This window comes from Triticum aestivum, chromosome 2B (assembly GCF_018294505.1).
Source record: "Triticum aestivum cultivar Chinese Spring chromosome 2B, IWGSC CS RefSeq v2.1, whole genome shotgun sequence".
NCBI lineage: Eukaryota > Viridiplantae > Streptophyta > Magnoliopsida > Poales > Poaceae > Triticum > Triticum aestivum.
The window spans coordinates 273999091-274022796 of NC_057798.1; the positions used below are offsets into that span (position 1 = coordinate 273999091).

At 41.6% G+C, this 23706-nt stretch overlaps 1 protein-coding gene across 1 annotated transcript; it reads right to left on the minus strand.

Annotated features, from left to right (window-relative positions):
* Positions 1-16260: 16260 nt before the first annotated feature.
* LOC123044735 (transmembrane protein 184 homolog DDB_G0279555) lies at positions 16261-21762 on the minus strand. The gene is made up of 5 exons (XM_044467576.1): positions 21531-21762; positions 18393-18679; positions 18180-18302; positions 17354-17644; positions 16261-16727 (listed from the first exon to the last, which is right to left on the minus strand). Exons 1-5 carry the CDS (start codon positions 21547-21549, stop codon positions 16524-16526), a joined length of 924 nt encoding a protein of 307 aa, XP_044323511.1. The 5' UTR covers positions 21550-21762; the 3' UTR covers positions 16261-16523.
* Between the last annotated feature and the right edge of the window lie 1944 nt (positions 21763-23706).

Genomic DNA, 23706 nt, shown 5'->3' on the forward strand with positions numbered 1-23706 from the left:
TAATTCTTATGGTAATTTTAATAATATTCCCTCTGATTTTGAGAATAGTGTGAAAGAATTTATGATTTCTCAAAATAATTTTAATGCTTTGCTTGAACAAAAATTGCTCAAAGTTGATGATTTGGCTAGGAACGTTGATAGACTTTCGCTTGATGTTGATTCTCTTAAACTTAGATCTTCTTCCCCTAAGCATGATATAAATGAGTCTCTCAAAGCAATGAGAATTTCCATTGATGAGTGCAAGGAAAGAACCGCTAGATTGCGTGCTAAGAAAGATTGCTTTATAAAGGTGTGTTCTTCTAGTTTCCATGAAAATAATGATGAAGATCTTAAAGTTATTGATGCGTCTCCTATTAGATCTTTGTTTTGCAATATGAATCTTGATAATTATGGGACTGAAGATGAGTCAACTTTACCTAGAAGGCGTCCCAAGAATTCGGAGTTTTTAGATCTTGATGCTAAATTTGGTAAAAGTGGGATTGGAGAGGTCATGACTTTAAATAGTATTGAACCCACTATCTCGTATTTCAAGGAATTTGATTATGATAATTGTTCTTTAGAAGGTTGTATTTCCTTGTTGCAATCCGTTGTTAATTCTCCTCATGCTTATAGTCAAAATAAAGCTTTTACCAAACATATCGTTGATGCCTTGATGCAATCTTATGATGAAAAACTTAATTTGGAAGTTTCTATACCTAGAAAACTTAATGATGAGTGGGAACCTACTATAAAGATTAGAATTAAAGATCATGAGTGTTTTGCTTTGTGTGATTTGGGTGCTAGTGTTTCCACGATTCCGAAAACTTTATGTGATATTCTAGGTTTCCATGATCTTGATGATTGCTCTTTAAATTTGCACCTTGCGGATTCCACCATTAAAAAGCCAATGGGAAGGATCAATGATGTTCTCATTGTTGCAAATAGAAATTTGGTGCCCGTAGATTTTATCGTTCTTGATATAGATTGCAATCTTTCTTGCCCTATTATTCTTGGTAGACCTTTCCTTAGAACGATTGGTGCGATTATTGATATGAAGGAAGGGAATATTAGATTCCAATTTCCATTAAAGAAAGGCATGGAGCACTTTCCAAGAAAGAAAGTCAAATTACCGTATGAATCTATCATGCGAGCTACTTATGAATTAAGTGCCAAGATGGCACTACTTAGATCTATCTTCGCTTTTATGCCTAGCTAGGGGCGTTAAACGATAGCGCTAGTTGGGAGGCAACCAATTTTCTTTGTGTTTTTTGTTTTTGTTCCTGTTTAGTAATAAATTTGCATCTACCTTCTGTTTAGATGTGTTTTTATCTTTTAATTAGTGTTTGTGCCAAGTAGAACCTATAGGATAACCTATGATGATAGTTGATTTGATTCTACTGAAAAACAGAAACTTTGCGCGCACGAATTTAGGTTTTTTAAATCACAAAAACGTGCTTTTGCGTTGATACTTTTTGCTGCTGATCAATAGATAAATTTTCCAGAACTTCCTATTTTGGTAGGATTTTTAAAGTTCCAGAAGTTTGCGTTAGTTACAGATTGCTACAGACTGTTCTGTTTTTGACAGATTCTGTTTTTCATGTGTTGTTTGCTTATTTTGATGCATCTATGGCTAGTAAAATAGTTTATAAACCATAGAGATGTTGGAATACAGTAGGGTTAACACCAAAATAAATAAAGAATGAGTTCATTACAGTACCTTATGTGGTGGTTTTGTTTTCTTTCACTAACGGAGCTTATAAGATTTCCTGTTGAGTTTTGTGTTGTGAAGTTTTCAAGTTTTGGGTAAAACTTTTATGGACTATGGAATAAGGAGTTGCAAGAGCCTAAGCTTGGAGATGCCCATGGCACCCCAAGATATTCTAGGATAACCAAAAGCCTAAGCTTGGGGATGCCCCGGGAAGGCATCCCCTCTTTCGTCTTCGTTCATTGGTAACTTTACTTGGAGCTATATTTTTATTCGCCACATGATATGTGTTTTGCTTGGAGAGTTATGCATTATATTAGTCTTTACTTTTTAGTTTACCACAATCATCCTTCCTGTACACACCTTTTGGGAGAAGCCTACTTGTTTAGAATTTGCTAGAATACTCTATGTGCTTCACTTATATCTTTTGAGCTTGATAGTTTTTGCTCTAGTGCTTCACTTATATCTTTTAGAGCACAGTGGTAGCTTAATTTTGAAGAAACTGCTAGTCTCTCATGCTTCACTTATATCTTTTTGAGAGTCTTTTAGAACAGTATGGTATTTTCTATGGTTACAAATTTGGTCCTAGAATGATGAGCATCCAAGTTGGGTATAATAAAAACTATCATAGAAAGTGAATTGGATGCTATGATCAATTTGATGCTTGATAATTGTTTTGAGATATGGAGTTAGTGATATTAAAGTCATGCTAGTTGGGGTGATTATGAAAAATACTTGTGTTGAGGTTTGTGATTCACGTAACATACGTATGGTGAACCGCTTTGTGATGAAGTTGGAGCATAATTTTATTTATTGATTGTCTTCCTTATGAGTGGCGGTCGGGGACGAGCGATGGTATTTTTCCTACCAATCTATCCCCCTAGGAGCATGCGCGTAGTACTTTGTTTTTGATGGCTTGTAGATTTTTGCAATAAGTATATGAGTTCTTTTGACTAATGTTGAGTCCATGGATTATACGCACTCTCACCCTTCCACCATTGCTAGCTTCTCTTGTGCCGCGCAACTTTCCCCGATACCATACACCTACCATATACCTTCCTCAAAACAGCCACCATACCTACCTATTATGGCATTTCCATAGCCATTCCGAGATATATTGCCATGCAACTTTCCACCGTTCCGTTCATATGACACACATCACTTTTGTCATATTGCTTTTTGCATGATCATGTAGTTGACATCGTATTTGTGGCAAGGCCACCTTCATAATTTTCATACATGTCACTCTTGATTCATTGCATATCCCGGTACACCGCCGAAGGAATTCATATAGAGTCATATCTTGTTCTAGCTTAATTCTTGAGTTGTAAATCCATAAAAGTGTGATGATCTTCATTATTAGAGCATCGTCCCACTGAGGAAAGGATGATGGAGACTATGATTCCCCCACAAGTCGGGATGAGACTTCGGACTTTACAAAAGAAAAAAAGAAATAAAGGCCAAAAAAAGAGAAAGGCCAAAGAAAAAAAGAGAAAAAGAAAAATAAAAAATAAAAAAAATAAAATGAGATAAAAAGAGAGAAGGGACAATGCTACTTATCTCTTTTTACACACTTGTGCTTCAAAGTAGCACCATGATCTTCGTGATAGAGAGTCTCCTATGTTGTCACTTTCATATACTAGTGGGAATTTTTCATTATAGAACTTGGCTTGTATATTCCTACGATGGGCTTCCTCAAAATGCCCTAGGTCTTCATGAGCAAGCAAGTTGGATGCACACCCACTTAGTTTCTTTTGTTGAGCTTTCATATATTTATAGCTCTAGTGCATCCGTTGCATGGCAATCCCTACTCACTCACATTGATATCTATTAATGGGCATCTCCATAGCCCGTTGATACGCCTAGTTGATGTGAGACTATCTTCTCCTTTTTGTCTTCTCCACAACCACCATTCTATTCCACATATAGTGCTATGTCCATGGCTCACGCTCATGTATTGCGTGAAAGTTGAAAAAGTTTGAGATTATTAAAGTATGAAACAATTGCTTGGCTTCATCGAGGTTGTGCATGATTAAATACTTTGTGTGATGAAGATAGAGCAACAGCCAGACTATATGATTTTGTAGGGATAACTTTCTTTGGCCATGTTATTTTGAGAAGACATGATTACTTTGATTAGTATGCTTGAAGTATCACTGTTTCTTATGTCAATATGAACTTTTATTTTGAATCATTTGGATCTGAACATTCATGCCCCAATAAAGAAAGTTATATTGAGAATTATGCTAGGTAGCATTTCACATCAAAAATTCTGTTTTTATCATTTACCTACTCGAGGACGAGTAGGAATTAAGCTTGGGGATGCTTGATATGTCTTCAACTTATCTATAATTTTTTATTGTTCCATGCTATTATATTAACCCTTTTGGATGTTTATGGGCTTTATTTTACACATTTATATCATTTTTGGGACTAACCCACTAACCGGAGGCCCAGCCCGTATTGCTGTTTTTTTGCCTATTTCAGTATTTCAAAGAAAAGGAATATCAAACAGAGTCCAAACGGAATGAAACCTTCGTGAGCATGATTTTTGGAACGAACGTGATCCAGAGGACTTGGAGTGCAAGTCAAGAAGCAGCCGAGGCGGGCACGAGAGGGGAGGGCGCGCCCACCCCTATAGGGCGCGCCCCCCTGCCTTGTGGGCCCCTCGGGCGGCCACCGACGTACTTCTTCCTCCTATATAAGCCTATGTACCCCAAAAACATCCAGGGAGCCAACAATACACAATTTCCACCGCCGTAACCTTCTGTATCCGCGAGATCCCATCTTGGAGCCTTCGTCAGTGCTCCGCCGGAGGGGGAATCGACCACGGAGGGCTTCTATATCAACACCATAGCCCCTCCGATGAGTTGTGAGTAGTTTACCACAGACCTTCGGGTCCATAGTTATTAGCTAGTTGGCTTCTTCTCTCTTTTTGGATCTCAATACAATGTTCTCCCCCTCTCTTGTGGAGATCTATTCAATGTAAATTCTTTTTGCGGTGTGTTTGTCGAGATCCGCTGAATTGTGGGTTTATGACCAAGTTTATCTATGAGAAATATTTGAATCTCCTCTGAATTCTTTTATGTATGATTGAGTTATCTTTGCAAGTCTCTTCAAATTATTAGTTTGGTTTGGCCTACTAGATTGATCTTTCTTGCCATGGGAGAAGTGCTTAGCTTTGGGTTCAATCTTGCGGTGTCCTTACCCAATGACAGAAAGGGTTGCAAGACACGTATTGTATTGTTGCCATCGAGGATAAAAGGATGGGGGTTGTATCATATTGCATGAGTTTATCCCTCTACATGATGTCATCTTGCTTAATGAGTTACTCTGTTCTTTATGAACTTAATACTCTAGATGCAGGCAGGAGTCGGTCGATGTGTGGAGTAATAGTAGTAGATGCAGGCAGGAGTCGGTCTACTTCTTGCGGATGTGATGCCTATATACATGATCATTCCTAGATAATCTCATAATTATTCGCTTTTCTATCAATTGCTCGACAGTAATTTGTTCACCCACCATAATACTTATGCTATCTTGAGAGAAGCCACTAGTGAAACCTATGGCCCCAGGGTCTATCTCTTATCATATTTGTTTTCAATCTACTTTTATTTGCATCTTTACTTTTTGCATCTATATTATAAAATACCAAAAATATATTTATCTTATCATACTATCTCTATTAGATCTCACTTTCGCAAGTGGCCGTGAAGGGATTGACAACCCCTTTATTGCGTTGGTTGCGAGTTCTTTGTTGGTTTGTGTAGGTGCGTGGGACTTTTGAGGAGCCTCCTACTGGATTGATACCTTGGTTCTCAAAAAATGAGGGAAATACTTACGCTACTATTGCTGCATAACCCTTTCCTCTTCAAGGAAAACCAACGCAAGCTCAAGACGTAGCATCCACCGTGTGCCCTGTAGAGCGCAGAATTAATTATCGCTCTCGAGTGTCCATCATCACTCTTCTGTGTAACTTTGACCTCATCACCCACGGGTAAACTTACGACCGAAGTCATCCCACACACTTTGTTTTTACAAAGCTTTTTGCCAATAAACACCCACGATTTGTCCCTTTTCTAGCCGACGCGTGGCAAACCAAGCCCGGTGGGAAGCTTGTGCGGTAAACTGCGCGGTAGCGCGGGGAACAGGCTCACCCATGATACATTTGGCGCCTCTTCGAGCCCACGCATGGTCAAATTGCGGTGAGGTGTTGTCAAGCGTGCACTAGAATCCTCACTGCGGTGCGGTGTTGTCGGGCGTGCACTGGAATCCTCCGCTATGAACACCGTGACAAGACGTGACGATTACAAGCCGGCTGTACCCCGTTTGTTACAACGGCTATTTAACCCTTGTGTATCTTCAACCTTTCGATCGTGCCCCACCATTGCAAGAAGCACACCCACCACGACAAATTCTTAGAGAGTATCCTGTGCGGCTCCAATGGCGCTCCGAGCGGCTACCGACGACGAGCAGCAGTTCACCATCCATGTCGTGGTGGACACCACCGAAGGTTCGAGGAGCTTTCGATGGTGTACACCAACCACCCGGTCTAGGTGGAGCACTCCATCCGCATCATGGAGCTGTTGCTTGCCGACGAGAAGTACAAGGTGGTCGGGTTCGACATCGAGCACACCCGCGCTTGTGCCGGGTCTCGTCCCAAGGTCGCCGTTGCCCAGATGTGCGTGGGCCACCACGTCCTCATCTACCACTACTGCCTGGCCACAAGGCCTTGTGAGCGTTTCGCCAGGTTTTCAACAACCCCCACTACATGTTCGCTACGGTCGACATCACCAACGATGTCAAGGTGCTCAAGAATTTGGGCATCGCCTGCCAGAAACTTGTCGACATTCAGGGCTAATACAAGATCTGAGGCAACAAGGAGCACGAGAAGGACTCACTGGTTCACCTCGCCGAGGCCATCATCGACCCCTACTATAGAGATATGAAGGATTCCTGCAACAACGACAAGCGTGCTTGGCACTTGTCCTGGATGGAGAAACTCGACAAAGATCACGTCGTGTACGCGGCCAAGGAGGCGTACACGTGCTACGACATGTACAGTTGGATCGTTGACATGAGGAAGTGCCTCCTTCCCCCAAATGGCCAGGGATCCAGCCGGAAGCAGAGCAATGGCAAGCGTCATCGCAACAAGAAGTAGATGATTAGATCCTGGTTTCTCCTAGTTTAGTATGCATGTAATTGCTTACTTTGGTGTGTGAAAATGTTATCTATGTAGTCACTTATCTAATTGTATGCTTAATTTGGTTATGCAATGCTGTCTTTTTAAGTATATTTGTTGATACTCTGTAGACAGATCAAATCACATCGCACACGGACTAAATAAGGGAACCCGTCGGTGATGAATTCATCAATCACTGATGATTGTATACCAACAATCGTTTGCTCACAACACACACGACTTGTTAACAGGAATCGTCTGTGTTGTTATTGGTCTTCCCACACATTTCTAATTACAGATCTGTTTGCCGTGTATCACACACATCTTGTTATATTGAACCGTTTCTGTTCTCTTCTCTCAACACAAATAGTTCATCCGAGTGAACCACATGTTGTATATCGCACACACACACCTTGATCTGCCTAATCGTTTCTTTTGTGTTGCCTAATCACAAACAGTTCATCCAAGTGAACTGTATGTTGTGTATCGCACACGCCTTCATCTGGATGCCTGTTTCTTTTGTTCCTCCTCATCGCAAACAGTTAATTGAACTGAACCGTATGCCCTGCATTGCACACGCAACTAAAATCTGAACCGTGTTTGATGCATCCGTCATCGCAAACATTTTGGACATTTTTTACGGTTCTCTGACACCACCATTTGCGATTAACTTATTTTTGATCAGCATCAATGGGAGATCTGATGTTTTAGAATGACTTTCATCACACACAGTTTCTCGAAGGGCCTCTGATCATAGTGTCGCATTAGCAGCATCCTATAGTAGTGTCTCTTCGAATTATCGGTTTAGTTTGGCCTGCTAGATTGGGTTTTCTTGCAATGGGAGAAGTTCTTAGCGTTGGGTTCAATCTTGCGGTGTCCTTTCCCAATGACAGTGGGGGCAGCAAGGCACGTATTGTATTGTTGCCATCGAGGATAAAAATATGGGGTTTTCATCATATTGCTTGAGTTAATTCCTCTACATCATGTCATCTTACTTAATGCGTTACTCTGTTCTTTCTGAACTTAATACTCTAGATGCATGCTGGATAGTGGTCAATGTGTGGAGTAATAGTAGTAGATGCAAAATCGTTTCGCTCTACTTGACACGAACGTGATGCCTATGTTCATGATCGTTGCCTTAGATATTGTCATAACTTTGCGCTTTTCTATCAATTGCTCGACAGTAATTTGTTCACCCACCGTATTATTTGCTATCTTGAGAGAAGACACTAGTGAAACCTATGGCCCTCGGGTCTCTTTTCCATCATATAAGTTCTCTTTTACATCATACTAGTTTTTGATCTACTATTTTGCAATCTTTTACTTTCCGATCTATAAACCAAAAATACCAAAAATATTTACTTTACCGTTTATCTATCTCTATCAAATATCACTTTTGCAAATAACCGTGAAGGGATTGACAACCCCTTTATCGCGTTGGGTGCAAGTTGTTGATTGTTTGTGCAGGTATTCGGTGACTTGTGTGTTATCTCCTACTGGATTGATACCTTGGTTCTCAAATTGAGGGAAATACTTACTCTACTTTGCTGCATCAGCCTTTCCTCTTCAAGGGAAAAACCAACGCAAGCTCAAAAGGTAGCAGATGCCTATATACATGATCAGTGCCTTGGATAATTATTTGCTCTTCTATCAATTGCCCAACAGTAATTTGTTTACCCACCGTATGATATTTTCTTGAGAGAAGCCGCTAGTGAAATCGATGGCCCCGGGGTCTATTTCCTATCATATTATTTTCATATCTATTTATACAAAAACCTTGCTGCAGTTTTTCTTTACTTATTTTATTTTGTGTTTTTGTTATATCTATTTATCCAATCTCATACAATTTAATCTATCTCAATACCAAAGAGGGATTGACAACCCCTCTTACACGCTGGGTTGCAAGTTTTTGTGGTTTGTGTGCATGTGTTGTTTACATAGTGTTGCTAGTTCTCCTACTGGATTGATAACCTTGGTTTCATAACTGAGAGAAATACTTACCGTTGATGTGTTGCACCATCATCTCCTCTTGGAGGAATTACCAACGCAGATACAAGCAATCTGCGCGCCCGCCACCTAGGCTCTGTCAAGGCAGACCCATCCCAAATCCTCTCAAAATTGACTAGTCCTCCGCATCGACCGAACTCCCCTGCCTCCCTCCTCCATTTTTCCTGCCTTCGTGCAACCATCGACCCCCTCCTTTGCTTGCCATCATGGAGTTGAGGATCGTGTTGCAGTACGTCAACCTCTTGGATGATGAGGGGAAGAAGTAGTTGCTCCACATGAAGAAAAGGGTCAATGACAACGACAATTGAAGTCGTTGATTCATTTTTGTATCGCTTATCTATGTATGAACTATTGAATTTTATTTTGGCATGTAATGAATTATTCGGGCTACACTATCTTTGTATCGCTGAATGTATGATGAATTTGTGTTGTGTGATCGTCATGCATGGATTTGGGGAATGTTGTTGGGGAGAGGACCAAATGGGTGATGTCCCGCAAGGGCACATGGCTGTTGTAGCACTTTAGTGTGATAAATAGGGTGTCGAACCCACAAAGAGCTAATAGGAAGACACTACCAACCCCACAACTACGTTGTCTGCGTAGCTACGTTCGCACCCAAACCGTAGTTCAGAAATAGCCTATTCTATTGGTAGCTACTGGACCGATAATAAACGGGGGTTTTAACTAGACTACAAAGTAGGAGAGAAAATATACTAAACTAGAACACAAAGTAAAAGGGGTTGTACATGTATGATTGAATAGAGCAAAAGGCGATATCTAGGCTTTCAGTCTCACTAGTACTAGAGGAGCGTCTTAGTGGCATACAAGTATTATAAACTACTAAACGTTCCCCATGGTTTGCATCTGCGGTCTGTCACTCCTAGGTGTACTAGACATAACATCGCATCATGGTCACACAGGGATGTCAATAATACACAATGGAATCAAAGGATCATGAAGTTCATCTATCTACACCGTGTAAGTGCATGTAACATACATGTAACGTGAAAGAGAGAAAATACTAAACTAAGCTATGAAGACTAGTTGTGGGTACTAGATCATACCTCAACCTAGAACCAGATCAATTGCTCAAACATAGATGAAAGGCACACAAAGAGGAATGCTTTATTGTTGCCATCAACATGTTTAATCTTACAAAATACAAGTACGAGGATGGAGATGGAGATGGGCACCGGCGCGCCCAGCCTATGGCCGGCGCCTGGTGATGGTGGCGGCGCCTCCTTCTCCTCCTGTTGCATGGCCTTCATGGTGATGGTGATGGAGAGAGAGAGGCCTCCCCCAAGGTGAGATGGGAGAGCCTCCTGGCGGCTGCGTGGACTTGTGTGGGAGTGAGGATGATGATTACGGTGGCTATGGTTGGAGATCTTCATATAGGAGGCCGCCTCGGGTATCCTCCATTGATGTAGCCTCCTCCCTTTTATCCAAGGACTCTAGGAGAGTCAAATCCGCTCAAAGGATGTGTTATCTGCCAAGGATCCCGTGGGAACAAACCGGGACGAAATCGGAGCAAGATCGGCAACACGAAGCTGTGTGGAGATCGTACGAGCGGCTTTGCTCGCATGGAAGGGTGTCATACGTTCTATACTCCGGGAGCACTTCCGTATTTTGGTCGCCATTTCTTCATACGAACTCTGATTTTGACGTTTCGGGCTCCTTGGATTGCTAGAGAAAGGCCCGGTGCGTATGTGGCCTTGGATCTTCAATATGGACACCTTAGTAAATGCCAAAACATCAAATACTCAGGGCCTTCATCTGGTGCGTGGAATTCTCAGGTTTGACTCCCAACTTGGTTATTTTGATGTGCCAAGTCCATGAAGATGCCAATACACCCACAAAGACCACAAAACAAAGAAAAACCAAATAAAATTAAAAGTTGTGTAATGAACTTGGTAAAATGAGTAAACACCAAAAACTATGCGTTGGGGACATGTATAAGTGCTAGATGGATATGATATGAGGAATTTTGACACTAAAGTATACTCTAAAAAGTATACACAAAATCCACTCATTAATGGGACCTGGCCGGCGCTCTCCGCGGGTGCGTCCCGCCTCCCGTAACTCTGATGCGGTCTCGGAGGAATGATATCCGTTTTATGACGGGTAGGCTGGTGGAGGCGGAGGCTGTTGTTAGAGGCAAGGATCGTTGGCGACTGCGAGGAGCTGACGTCGTTCGAAGGGCTCGGCCCGGCTATCCACCGGGAGCTGGGACACTTTGGACCCCTTGGAGGCCATGGTCGTGGACACTGCAAGGTGCGAAGGTGAGGGATAGAGGCTGAGCTCGGGGAAGAAGAGGGGTTTGATGGGGGGAGAGAGGAGAGGGGTTGAGCTCGCGGGAAGAAGAGGTATTGGGGGTGAATGGGTGAGGGCCACCCAAGCCCCCTCACTCACTTACCCTCTCATCACCTTACCGCCAGGGTCGTTATCACTACCTACTGTCAGGCGTCAGCCCTGATCATGTGTTACTTTATCGTCAGGGGCTATGTCGGTAGGAAAAAGTCAAATCATGATATTTTTTTTAGATAGTGCTAAACTAGGGCAAAAAAGGTGAACTCAGTGATTTCAACCGTGGGGGAGTTGGTAGGACGAATAGGGTAGATGTGTGTATACGTGGTACGCACGCACGGAGCCCTGGCCATGCACGTACGAACGCATACACCGTAGCCGTGTTTATACTTACGGTACAGGGCGATGTCCGGGCAAGGTCCTCAGCCGCACGCGCCAGTGTGCCAGTGTGCCAGTGTGCCGGTGTGCGTACGGCCAGGCTAGGGAATGGTACAGTACCAGCCAGCGAGTCGGAGTCTATGGGCGGTGGGCACGAGAGAGAGAAAGAGGGAGACCAGCGACCAACCAGGCCTCGGGGCTGGGCTGAGCTCTAGCTAGGCCTAGGCCTAGGCGTAGGCCTGCGGTTGCACGTGATCCAAGGCAGCTTTGTCAGTCGCTCGCTCGCTGCGATCACTCACCGATGAATGATTCTCAAAAAAAAAAAAAAACTCGCCGACTGAATAAAGTTGCTCTGCTGCCACAAGGGAAAGGCCTTCTTCGCTTCGCAGTCGATCCTCACCTCACATCACACGAACACGCGCGAATCTCTCTATGATTCAAAAAAAAAAAAGAAAAAAACACGCGCGATCTCTCTCTGTCGAGATCTTTTCTCTCTCTACATCTTTTTCTCACTGCCCTCTCGGTGTCGGGGGGGGGGGGGGGGGGGGGGGCTGGATCGATCGATGGCCTGCCTCCGCGTGCAGACAAGGTTCCCAGTTATTACGATACTCACCGTGCATCCCTCTTTAACACCGTCTCTCGCGAAAATAAGGATGCTCATTAGTCGTTTCGTTGGACCTTTGTACTACCGCAGTTCTTCTTATCCTACCCTGTCCCAAAAAGAAAACGAAAAGAAAAGACAATCTGTGTTTATGGTAAAATTTCAGGCAGCCGACACAGTGGTAATGTCCACCAATTCTCTCTCAGCCTCCAGTTCCTTCTGAGTGGCACTACTTCTACTCTTTGGAGCAGTAGATACAGCAATAATGGAAGAGGGCAAGAGGGGAAAATACTTACTGGAGTGTGGGTGGGTAGGCTAGGACAAGAGGAGAGATGAGACTTGTGACCATGGTTAAAAGCTGGGGTAGCATAGCTGATGAAAAGGTCACGGGACAAGGGGCCGTACTAGGAATCTACAGGAGTTGCACATGACCCCACGTACACGTACACCACACACACCAGTTAGTGGCCGTGCCCACCATGCCACTGTGTGCGGTCCGCTCCCCTTTCAGGTACCACCTATACAGTAGACAGACTGGACCCCAACCAATCACTTCCATGTTCCACTCTCTTTTCTCCTTTTTCTCTTCACTTCTCCGTCGCACTCTCACAAATAGTACTATGGAAAGAATTCCTTTTGTTAGGAAATGGAGGCATGCCACTGGCCTCTGCATCATGATGATGTATGCAACCATCTTATTAACAATCCATAAAGTATCGTCATAAAAGTCTTACAGCTCGCAAACGGAGCAGAACAAAGTAAAAAAGAAAAACTATATGCTGACAAAGACAACCGATACGGTAATAAGAAGGATAAGCTCCCTAGACTCCTATCCTGTTATGCGAGCGTCATCCGAACCGGTTGAATATAACCCGAGCTACCATCTTCCATTGGTTGCACCCAGTAACCAAAGGCTCCCTGGATGCCATAGGAGTGAGTAAGAACCACGTACGGATCCAAGCTGTAGCTCTGAAGATAACCTGCAAGACAGTTAAAGTTTGTTGTCTGTTAAAAATCATATCATTCCTGCAGTTCCATATAGCCCATAATAGCGCACATATTCCAATCCGAATACGAGCCTCGGTAATCTGTTCAACCCCAGCTAACCACGCCCCAAACAATGACGCAGTATCGACTGGAGGATTAATGTTGAAAGCTATATGAATCGTTCTCCAAAGTAGCTTGGCAAGTGGGCATTCAAGAAATAAGTGTTGTATTGTTTCATCATGATCACAAAAACAACACGGCGAACTTCCTACCCAACGCCTTTTAGTTAAGTTGTCCTTTGTGAGTATTACTTGCTTGTGGACAAATTACATCAAGATTTTAATACGCAAAGGAACCTTAACCTTCCAGATGTGCAATGACCTTGAGAGTGGGCCAGAATTAATCAAATCCATATAGAATGATTTCACCGTAAACATCCCATTCTTAGTTAACTTCCATTGTATCGAATCCGGCTGGTCGGAGAGTTGAACTTCTATCAATCTTCGAACCAAGTGCATCCAGGCGGTCCATCTCTCACCAACTAACGCACGTCTGAACTAGATGTTCAAGGGAATAGTTTGAAGGACCGTGCCTACGTAATCCTCCTTACATTGCACAATATTATAGAGGGTAGGATATTGGACGGCCAGGGGCGTCTCTCCTAACCACGTATCCTCCCAAAATCTTGTTGACATCCCATTGCCAACCAAGAATTTGAACCTACGAAAGAACAAGTCATTCGTTCGCATAAGTCCCTTCCAGAATGGCGAGTCAGTCGGTCTCATGGTAACCTGGGCTAATGTTTTCGAGTGCAAATACTTATTGCGCAGGATTTGGGACCACATACCCTCCGGCTCTGTCTCTAACTTGTATAACCATTTGCTCATAAGACATTTATTCTTAATTTCTAAGTTCTCAATATCGAGACCCCCTTGGTCTTTAGGTCGGCAAAGGATATCCCATCGCGCGAGACGGTATTTCCTCTTGACCTCATCAGACTGTCAAAAGAAACGAGATCTAAAAAAAATCAAGTCGCTTCCGAACCCCTTTCGGAATTTCCAAGAACGAAAGTAGAAACATCGACATACTAGTCAGTACTGAGTTAATCAGGACTAGCCGACCTCCATATGACATAAGCTTGCCCTTCCAGCAGCTAAGTTTTTTTTCAATTCGTTCTTCAATATACTTCCATTCTTTATTGGATAGCTTACGGTGATGGATCGGTATACCCAAGTAACTGAATGATAAAGCACCTAATTCACATCCGAACAATTGTCTGTAAGTGTGTTCCTCGTCTTTGGCCTTCCCAAAGCAGAACAACTCGCTCTTATGAAAATTAAATTTTAAACCAGACAATTGTTCGAAAAGACACAAGATAAGTTTCATATTATTTTACACTATTTTAAATTTTATTTCCCTATTTTACATCGAAGAAATATTTCTTTCCTATATAACACCAACTTTAAATTTTGTTCTCAATATAACACTTCCGTCCATTTTTCGACCTAATGGTGTTAAATGACACATGAAATGACACGTTTACCCCTGACGCTAGAAGCACCTAAGTCCGGTCAAAGGCGCTTCACCCGGCTTACAATCCCCTTGCACAAGAACACCGCCGTTGGAATTAAAGGCAACTCGTCTGTGCCCGTGTCCTGGACGTATACATGTGTATGCTTTGATTTCGTATAGGACTAGAGTGTGATACTGAAAATGCTAGCTTGCGTTGGCAGCTGATATATAATGGTGACCCCAATCTGAAATACTCCCTCCTTCTCAAAATTCTTGTCTTAAATTTATCTAGATACGAATGTATCTAACACTAAAATGTGAATAGATACATTCATATGTAGACAAATCTAAGATAAGAATTTTGGGACGGAGGGAGTACTAGCAATAAAAAATCCAAAGGCACGACACGGTCCTTTTTCGGTCAACTTGGCGTGTCCTCGTATTGTTCGCATGTGCCGTGTGCGTGTTTCGTCGAGACCATCAAGCAAGCCGGCGTTTGTGTTGTTTTGTACTCCCTCCGTTTCAAAATATAGTACGCCTATGCTTCCCGATATTCAATTTTGACCACAAATTTAACCAACGAGACCAATTGCGGCGGGAGTAAAAATTATATAATTGAAATCTTCTTTCGAATACGAATTCACTGGTATAACTTTTGCTCCCGCTGCAGCCGGTCTCATTGATTAAATTTATGATCAAAGTTGAAACACGAGAATCGAGGACACACTATATTTTGGAACGGAGGATGTACGTGCGTGTGCAAGCTAGCTTAAGAAATCCATCCAGTAGGGAGCTAGCTGCTTGGTACTCATGCGTGTGATCTCCAGGAATATGACACCGGAATAAGACATCGGCTTATTCTGTTACACTAACCATTAACTCCACCCTTAAATAAGACACCGGAACAAATAAAAAGACTGAATAGATGTCACAGGATAGAATTGTCATTTCACGTGCCATTTAACATTGTTTGCACAAAAAAATGGATGCAAGTGTTATATTGGGAACAAAATTCAAAGGCTTAGATAGGGAAGAAATATTTCTCAGTGTCAAATAAGGAATAAAAAAGTTTTAGGCAGTGTTAAATAAAGAATTCTCTCAATACTATGCGACCCATCCAAACCACACCGCAACATACTCTCTGGAAAACCTTGAGCACCAGGGAGCTCGTTTTCAAAATACAATTTTCCATAGCATGAAAAAAATCAAAATATTCTATCAACACTCATACACATGTATATCACGTATGTGCAAAATTTCTTAACAACATACTCTCTCCGTTTCTAAATATAAATCTTTTTAGAGATTCTAATTTGAACTATCTATATAGACATATTTTAGAGTGTATATTCACTTATTTTGCTTTGTATGTAATTCATATTGAAATCTCTAAAAATACTTATATTTAGGAACGAAGGAAGTACTTTCACACAAGGCATACAAAAGAAAAGACAAATATGTATTTCTAAAATGCCTTCTGAACTTTTTAAAATTTGAAGTAGCAGGCTCCTTGGAGCTCGGTCACCAAAAGTCCACACTCCTGAAAATAAAAACACCTTATGTAGTGCTGCGTTAAGTTCATCAAACAACATGGACACACCATGATTTCAACACGAAACCAAAATTTATTCAGGGCTCCATTTTGGAGCGGGAAAAATCCCAATTCTCCTTATTCGGGCATTACATAGTTTCACAGCGCAGATAACAGTGTCATTCCTCTATGTTCCTGATCATCTCGTTTTTCTAATGTTCAAAGTATAACGGCTCACTCTACACGCGCCCATAAGGAAGTACCCATGTCTATAACATATTCCCAGCACATACACACAAAACCTTACAAGAACAAGCTGCTTATGTTGCTTGGTGGATCATTCATTCTTCTTCTCGAATTTTACCTTGTCAGCGCCACTGTACGGAGCAACGTGATACGCGTACTGCTGGAGAACTGAGAAAATGACCATTTCCAGGATAATCAAGACATTCTGGATTGCCTCCTGGATGTGCTCCACGTCCAGCCAGAAATGGTGAGATTGAATAACCCCTACACCAGCCAAAACATCCAACGCACAGCCCTGCAAAAACACAATAGCATTCAAGATTCAGGAGTTTGGTCATATTTCATTTGATAGAAAGTAACTGTGTTACAAAATGGAACAGGTGTTGTATTCGGATATTGCTTTTAATTCCCTACAGTGAACAATTGCATGTTAGAACGTTGCATGAAGCATCCATAGACAATAGGATTCGCTCACAACTCACAAGAAAAGTCCACAGAAAATCTCTACTGCAACGAAATTGTGCGTTAAAAAGGTAAACCAGTTAACTGATTTATACTCATAAATATTTACGGCAAGGCATGGGAAACTAAACTGCAGATGAAACTCCTAGATTGATAATCATCAGCTATAATATCAAAATAAGGTGATTAAATACCATGCAAAACAAAATCCAAAGAGTGAGTAAGAGAAGCAGCTTTGCGCAAAATCATCACAAACAACATGGAAGGAACATAAGGTCTAAACTATCAATCAACATTACTAGACCAATATCGCTTCCTCAACCAAATGTTCAGACGCAATCATCAAGACAAACTGGTGTACATTACATCAATGGCATTGAGATACACAGAAAACTAACCCCAAAGATATTTATAAGAAAATTCAAACTCTTTCCAGCCAGGAGAGGATGTGATTTTTACCTGCCAGAAAGAGAAGAAGACTATCCCTTTGATGCACAAGAACTTAGCAAGAGGCTTGTGAGGTGCCAGCTCCTTAGCAAACAAGTGATAGAATATGACCAAGGCATATAATGCCATGGAGACTGAAAAGTTAAGTATAATTGTGAAGGTCCAGCTGACCCAGCTGGGGTACAACCCAAGAAGCTGAAGTGCAATGATCAGAATGGAGCATACAGGCCTAACAACAACAAATTGCCAGGTCCAGTACTTCAGAAGCTTAAGTGTCTTGTGCTCCAACCGAACATTACGGGGCTGCCAAAGCGAAGCATATTGGTTACTTTCAGTACACACAACGTAAAACTACTGAACAAGGTGTAAAGCCTCAACCAACAGTATTGCTAATAGCTTCCAGATTACATATGCAGGTTATAGGTGCAAATATGCAATTGTGGACAAATGGTGCAAAGGAAGGTTCAGGAGACAACAACATTCAAATGCATATAGGAAAATTTAGTGAACAACACATGAAGAAATGGAGGTTAAAATCACAATTTAAGTATGCATGACTACTTATAGGTACATGCTTCAATTAAACAGATATTACTAACTGAATTAGTACTTTGTGGATGGAACATATAAACCTTTCTGTTAACACCATGAATCCTTTTAACATTATTGAGCAATACAACATCATTAAGATATGGTAAGGCTCAGTATGGGTATGCACCTAGGACCCCTTATTAATTTGTCATTAATAGTGCAGGTTGCATTGCAAAATTTCAAGAGCAGATTACAGAAACACTCATCAAATATTCTGTAAGTGTATAGAAGGGTGTAAGAAAGATACCAGGAAAAGAGAAACAGGGAAAGAATGATGAAGCACCCTCCCTTTGATTTCATCAGGTACAATGTTTTTACTGATAGATATATTTAAGTAGCTGTACATCAATGCCAGAAGCTTAGCAATAACCTGCAGAATTGAAATAAAAAATAGAAGGAAAAGTGAGTGAAAATCACAAACTTCAGGTGAAAAAAATGCCGTCGACCTAAGAGGACTCACCAGTGCTTCATAGCATTCTTTAACAGACTCCAAACATGTAAAAAACGTTTTGCTTCCCTTAATATCCAGAAGACCAGCAAAGGAAGTTATAGCATATAACGGAGGCATCAGCACTATAATGAGTATAGCCTTCTGCTCTTTGGGATTTTTCCAATAGAAAAGATGCTGTGATACCAGCTGTACTGTGAAATGCATAGACAACATTACACAACAAGCTGCTCCAAGGAGGGTAAGAGTTGGAGGATCCATTTTCGTAAGATCCATCCCCGGGAACATCAACATAGTGCCTGAAGATATAGATACCCATATTAATTCATCAGGGATATGAACTTAAGCTAATGATTATTCAAAAATAAATAGCATGAGAACAACAAAACACCAAGAACATTTGTATGATCATTTTCTGAACACAAGTTGGGTTCTGGGTTCATACTCTAAACTGCTTCACATAATAATGTTTCTGTGATTAAGTTTGGTTAGCGAGGCATTTTTTTAACTCCGTTTTCATAAGCATGGAAGCACACATAAAGCAGGAGAACACAATGAACACATAACTCAAAAACGTAATGAGCCGATACTCAAATTATTTTATGCCATACTAACAAATGCATAGCAAGATATGCCAGAAAATTTCTACACTAATGAAAGCAGGTCAAGATATTCCTCAAAGAACTTCCACCATGTGCAGTAATTACATCACCAACCCAGTGATTATAGGTAGGTGGATTGAACTGTCAGTTGATTGGTATGAAACAACATAAAAGAAGGCACCAGGTGGGAAATGAAATACCTTGCAATTGTGATATTTTTATTGATGAAAGTTCTCTAGAAAATGAGCAAATAAAGAATGGACACTTTATACTATTATTTATTTCTAGTATTAATATTTTGATAATGGATGCTTCTATTTATAGAAGGGGAGCCTTGGCGCAGCTATAAAGTTGTTGCCTTGTGACCATGAGGTCGCGGATTCAAGTCCTGGAAACAGCCTCTTGCAGAAATGTAGGGAAAGGCTGCGTACTATAGACCCAAAGTGGTCAGACCCTTCCTAGGACCCTGCGGAAGCAGGAGCTACATGCACCGGGCAGCCCTTTTTTTATGCTTCTATTTATCTCATCGTCGTGTCAAGCCAATACAACCACACAAGACTTTAACAGACATTTTACGGAAGCACAAACACCCAAAGCCCAATGAAAAAGAAACTAGACCAGTAGGGGGAGAAGCCCCTACTAATTTTTAATAAAGAAGGAGATGTGAGACCCGTGTAAGAACCGAGGGAAAGGCTGCGTACTATAGACCCAAAGTGGTCGGACCCTCCCCGGACGTTGCGGAAGCGGGAGCTACGTGCACTGGGCTGCCCCTTTTTTATGCTTCTATTTATCTCATCGCCGCGTCAAGCTAATACAACCACACAAGACTTTAACAGACATTTTATGGAAGCACAAACACCCAAAGCCCAATGAAAAAAAAACTAGACCAGTAGGGGGAGAAGCCCCTACTGATTTTTAATAAAGAAGGAGATGTGAGACCCGTGTAAGAACCGAGGTTCAAACCCGCGCCGGCTAGGAGGCAGCACTGCACTCTGACCACTGAGCTGAGAGCTCATCCACAGCCCAATGGTACTTCTTACTTCCAATTCGAAGTTTCCTCGTGGAAGTTTCAATCCTTCGGATTCTTAGGATCACCCTAGCAGTAAGAATCCATATGCTTTGGGACATTTTCCATTAGGAATTTGTACGAGTAATCGTACAAACCATAAAGGGGCTAATGTCTACATGCTTAAATGAAAACAAAATGTGCATATGTAGGGAGCTGAACCGGACAAGGATAGTGCTGGATAGTAATTGTACTAAACCATATCCACTCCAGAAGCTGTCGGCGAAACAGACAGTAGGGAATATAGACTCCGTTTATACCCCCACCCACCACAGATAATTTTAAAGGACAAAGCTGCTGTGTTGCCTAAAGTGGATATAGAAACTGGGTACCACCAGAAATGAGCATAACTGCATAAGCAAAATATTTACACTAGAGCTTAGATTGTTCCATTCAGACTGACTAAGCTCAGCTTCTTTCCAACAGTGTAGAGTGAGGTACTATGGCCTTAGCACCTGGAACAAGTGCATCAAATTGAGAATCAGCTATGACTCATAGCTGAATGCTGGCACACAATCAAGTAGTAGAGCTGGCACACAAGGAAGAATTATCTACTCCATCCGACTAGTTTCAGGTTTGAGTCCTGGGCAAACCAAGGGAGGTATGCAGGGCAAACTTTTTTTTTTTTTTGTGAAGTCAGGGCAAACCATAACATGACACAGCTACTATCCGAACAGGCTATTCCTCGTTTCCAACATCAAACCTTGCTTCCGATTTTCATGAGGCACTTATATCATTATAAGTGCAGTTAGTAGAATTGTCATAGAAATTCTCTGCATCACTCTGTAAATGTACTACTTTGCACCACAAGCATATGAGCAATCAATACAACAAATAAGGCCCCGTTTGCGAGACAAGCAAGTGTAAAAGGATGTGTATTTCCATTCCTTGTAAAAGGATGTTTCGATGGACAGTAAATTGCATTTGCAGGTAGCCAGGTACTGACACGAGAAAACACTAGGAAGAACTTCACCGAAACACTGCCAAATTGTCAATTCGCTCATGCCATCGCCGTCGCCGCACACAGCAAACCGGAGCACGATGCCGAGGGAACCCCAAGAGCAGAGACGGAGCAAGAGCAGGCCACCGCATCCAGATGCCAGCGGCGACGAACACAGCCTCCTGGAGCGTGAGCGGCTGGCACAGCTGAATCAGTGCATATTGGCCACGGCGACCGTGCTGTTGGTGCACGGGCGGCAGCGAAATCGGAAGCCGGCGGCGGTGAAATAGGGAAGACGGCGACGGGGTGGCGCTGAAATCGGGAGACGGCGATGGGGCGGCGTCCATTGAGCAAGGGGCAGAGGCAGGGATCCGCGTATTCTGCTGTCTGTTCCATTCCTGGGAATCGAGAATCGAAAGAAGGCAAGGATGGACGCGCTAAGCGGATCAAAACCAAGAAGCCCCGGAACCAAGGGAAGGGATCCACCGACAAAATGAAACCACCGGTTTGCTGCCTGCGGGGAGAGGAGCGAGAACTCTCACCTTGTTGGAGGATCTCCATGCGGGGCTTTGGGCGTTCGCCGGCGAAGGAGCTCAGGGGAAGACGGGCAGTGGACTCTCTCTCTCTCTCTCTCTCTCTCTCGGTTCCTGCTCCGGTGCAGAGACTTGTTTGATCTCCTCGCGACCCGCGTGGGAGCAGGTTTTTTTGCGAGGAGTCAGATCGTCTTGGCGGTCTACGTCCAAGCAGAGCCACATGGCCACGGCCGAATTTAATTAATGTTGATCTCCATCATAATATGTATAGGACCCAACAGGCCTGCCGGCCTGCCGTCCAGCATGCCTTCGTCATCATTATAGTACGGGTAAAAAAAACTCATCATCATCTATATTTAATTTTTGATGAGGGGAAAAAACTCATCATCATGGTATAAATAAACGGCCGAATATTTATCAGTTGGATCATCGGTTCACAGTTTGGTTTTAGACCATGAAAGATATATGTTTTGTACGCTAATCTATACCCTTATATAGATAGTCCCCCGCAAAATATATACATTTGAGACACCTAGGTGCCCAGACTCCTTGTCTTTCCACCATCAGATTACATTCAGATGCGCGGTGTTATATTGATACTAAAATTAACGGGTATATTTATTTGGAAAAAATTATAATGCTAATCATAAATGAATATTATTAGCCATGGCCCAACACATCATGCAAACAAAAAAAATGGAAAGCTACTATTTCTATTTCTTTATCCTTACCAAATAATAAAGGGATGAACCTTTGATTGTAGGTTCATCCCTCATTTTTCCAAGTGATTTTCGCCAACTTCTATAGATCGCTTATAGCAACCGCAAACCGTAACGATTGCCCATTGGATGCTTCATGTGGAGTGACCCATTAGTGGTTTTCGCGAACATTCTTGGAAACGGGTCGGGGCCGGTTTGTGAAAACTTCTAATTACCTTTAGGAAGGGTTTTTTAAACTCATGAACATTTTATAAGTCCGTCAACGATTCTCAGTTTCATGAATATTTTTTCCAATTTGTGAATATTTTCAAATTCGTGAACACTATTAAAATTACGTGAACATTTTTGTGTTTCATAAACTATTGCAAAAATTGTGACATTTAACTCACGAAAAAAAATTAAACTCGTGAAGAATTCCCAACTTCGTGAGCATTTTCTAATTTCGAACATTTTTGAATTCATTAATATTTTTCCAATTCACGAAAAATAGCAAACTTATTTTTGAATTCACAAAGATTTTTCTAGAACTCATGAAATTATATTAGTTCATGAATATATATTTTGAACACATGTATATTTTAATTCTCGCACATTTTTTGAATTCATGATCATTTTCTAAACTGGCAACTTTTTTTGTATGTGGAATTTTTTGTTTTGTTGAACAATTTTTCATGGTTCAAAAACATTTTTATAATTGACAAATTACTTATACTTCACATACAATGATTTTTTAATTCATGAAATTTTTTATTTCATCAATTTTTTCAACTTAAAATTAAACTGACCAAATGAAAAAAGAAGAGTTTTTGAGTTTATTAATATTTTTTAATTCATAAACATTTTATATATTCCTGAATATGTTTTAAATGCATGCATTTTTTTAATTCAGGAGAAGTAGTTTTTGAATCCATGAATGATATTTTAATTCATAATTTTCTCTCAGTTTAAATTTAACCAGGACATAATAAAAAAAAGGTGTGAGCTTTTCTGTCGCAAACCCTGAATATTCTCTATGATCCAGCCCCAGGTAGCGAAGGCGTGACCCTACTTGCTACTACCTCCGCTCTGGTTTATTAGTCCTCCTTGTAGCTTGGGTCAAACTTTGACCTTTGATTTAACTATCAGAAAATAAGTTATGTACACTAACAATAGTGTCATCAGAAACCTTTTTCAAATATGAATCCAACAATATAAGTTTTATGACATACAACTTATAATTTGTTAGTCAAATTGTTGGAGATATGCCCTAGAGGCAATCATGTATGATGACATTTCCTGTGTGTTTATGAATAAAGATAGTCCTAGGATGTAATCAATGATACTTGTTGGCAAGTACATGACTTGTTTGTGAGATCTTGTGTTGTATGATACATCCTAAATTGTCCCTAGTCGCAAGTGACGTGTGGGCACACGTCAGACTAGACTAGCATATGACACGGTGGACGGCTCGGTCTCACTAGCCATGG

What these genes read in the sequence shown, in the direction of transcription:
- LOC123044735 (XM_044467576.1), bottom strand. An exon ending in TCCCTGTTTCTCTTTTCCTG is followed by an intron (nt 17,645 to 18,179) that starts GTATCTTTCTTA and finishes TCGCTTTGGCAG; the next exon opens with CCCCGTAATGTTCGGTTGGA. An exon ending in TCTTCTTCTCTTTCTGGCAG is followed by an intron (nt 16,728 to 17,353) that starts GTAAAAATCACA and finishes GTGTTTTTGCAG; the next exon opens with GGCTGTGCGTTGGATGTTTT.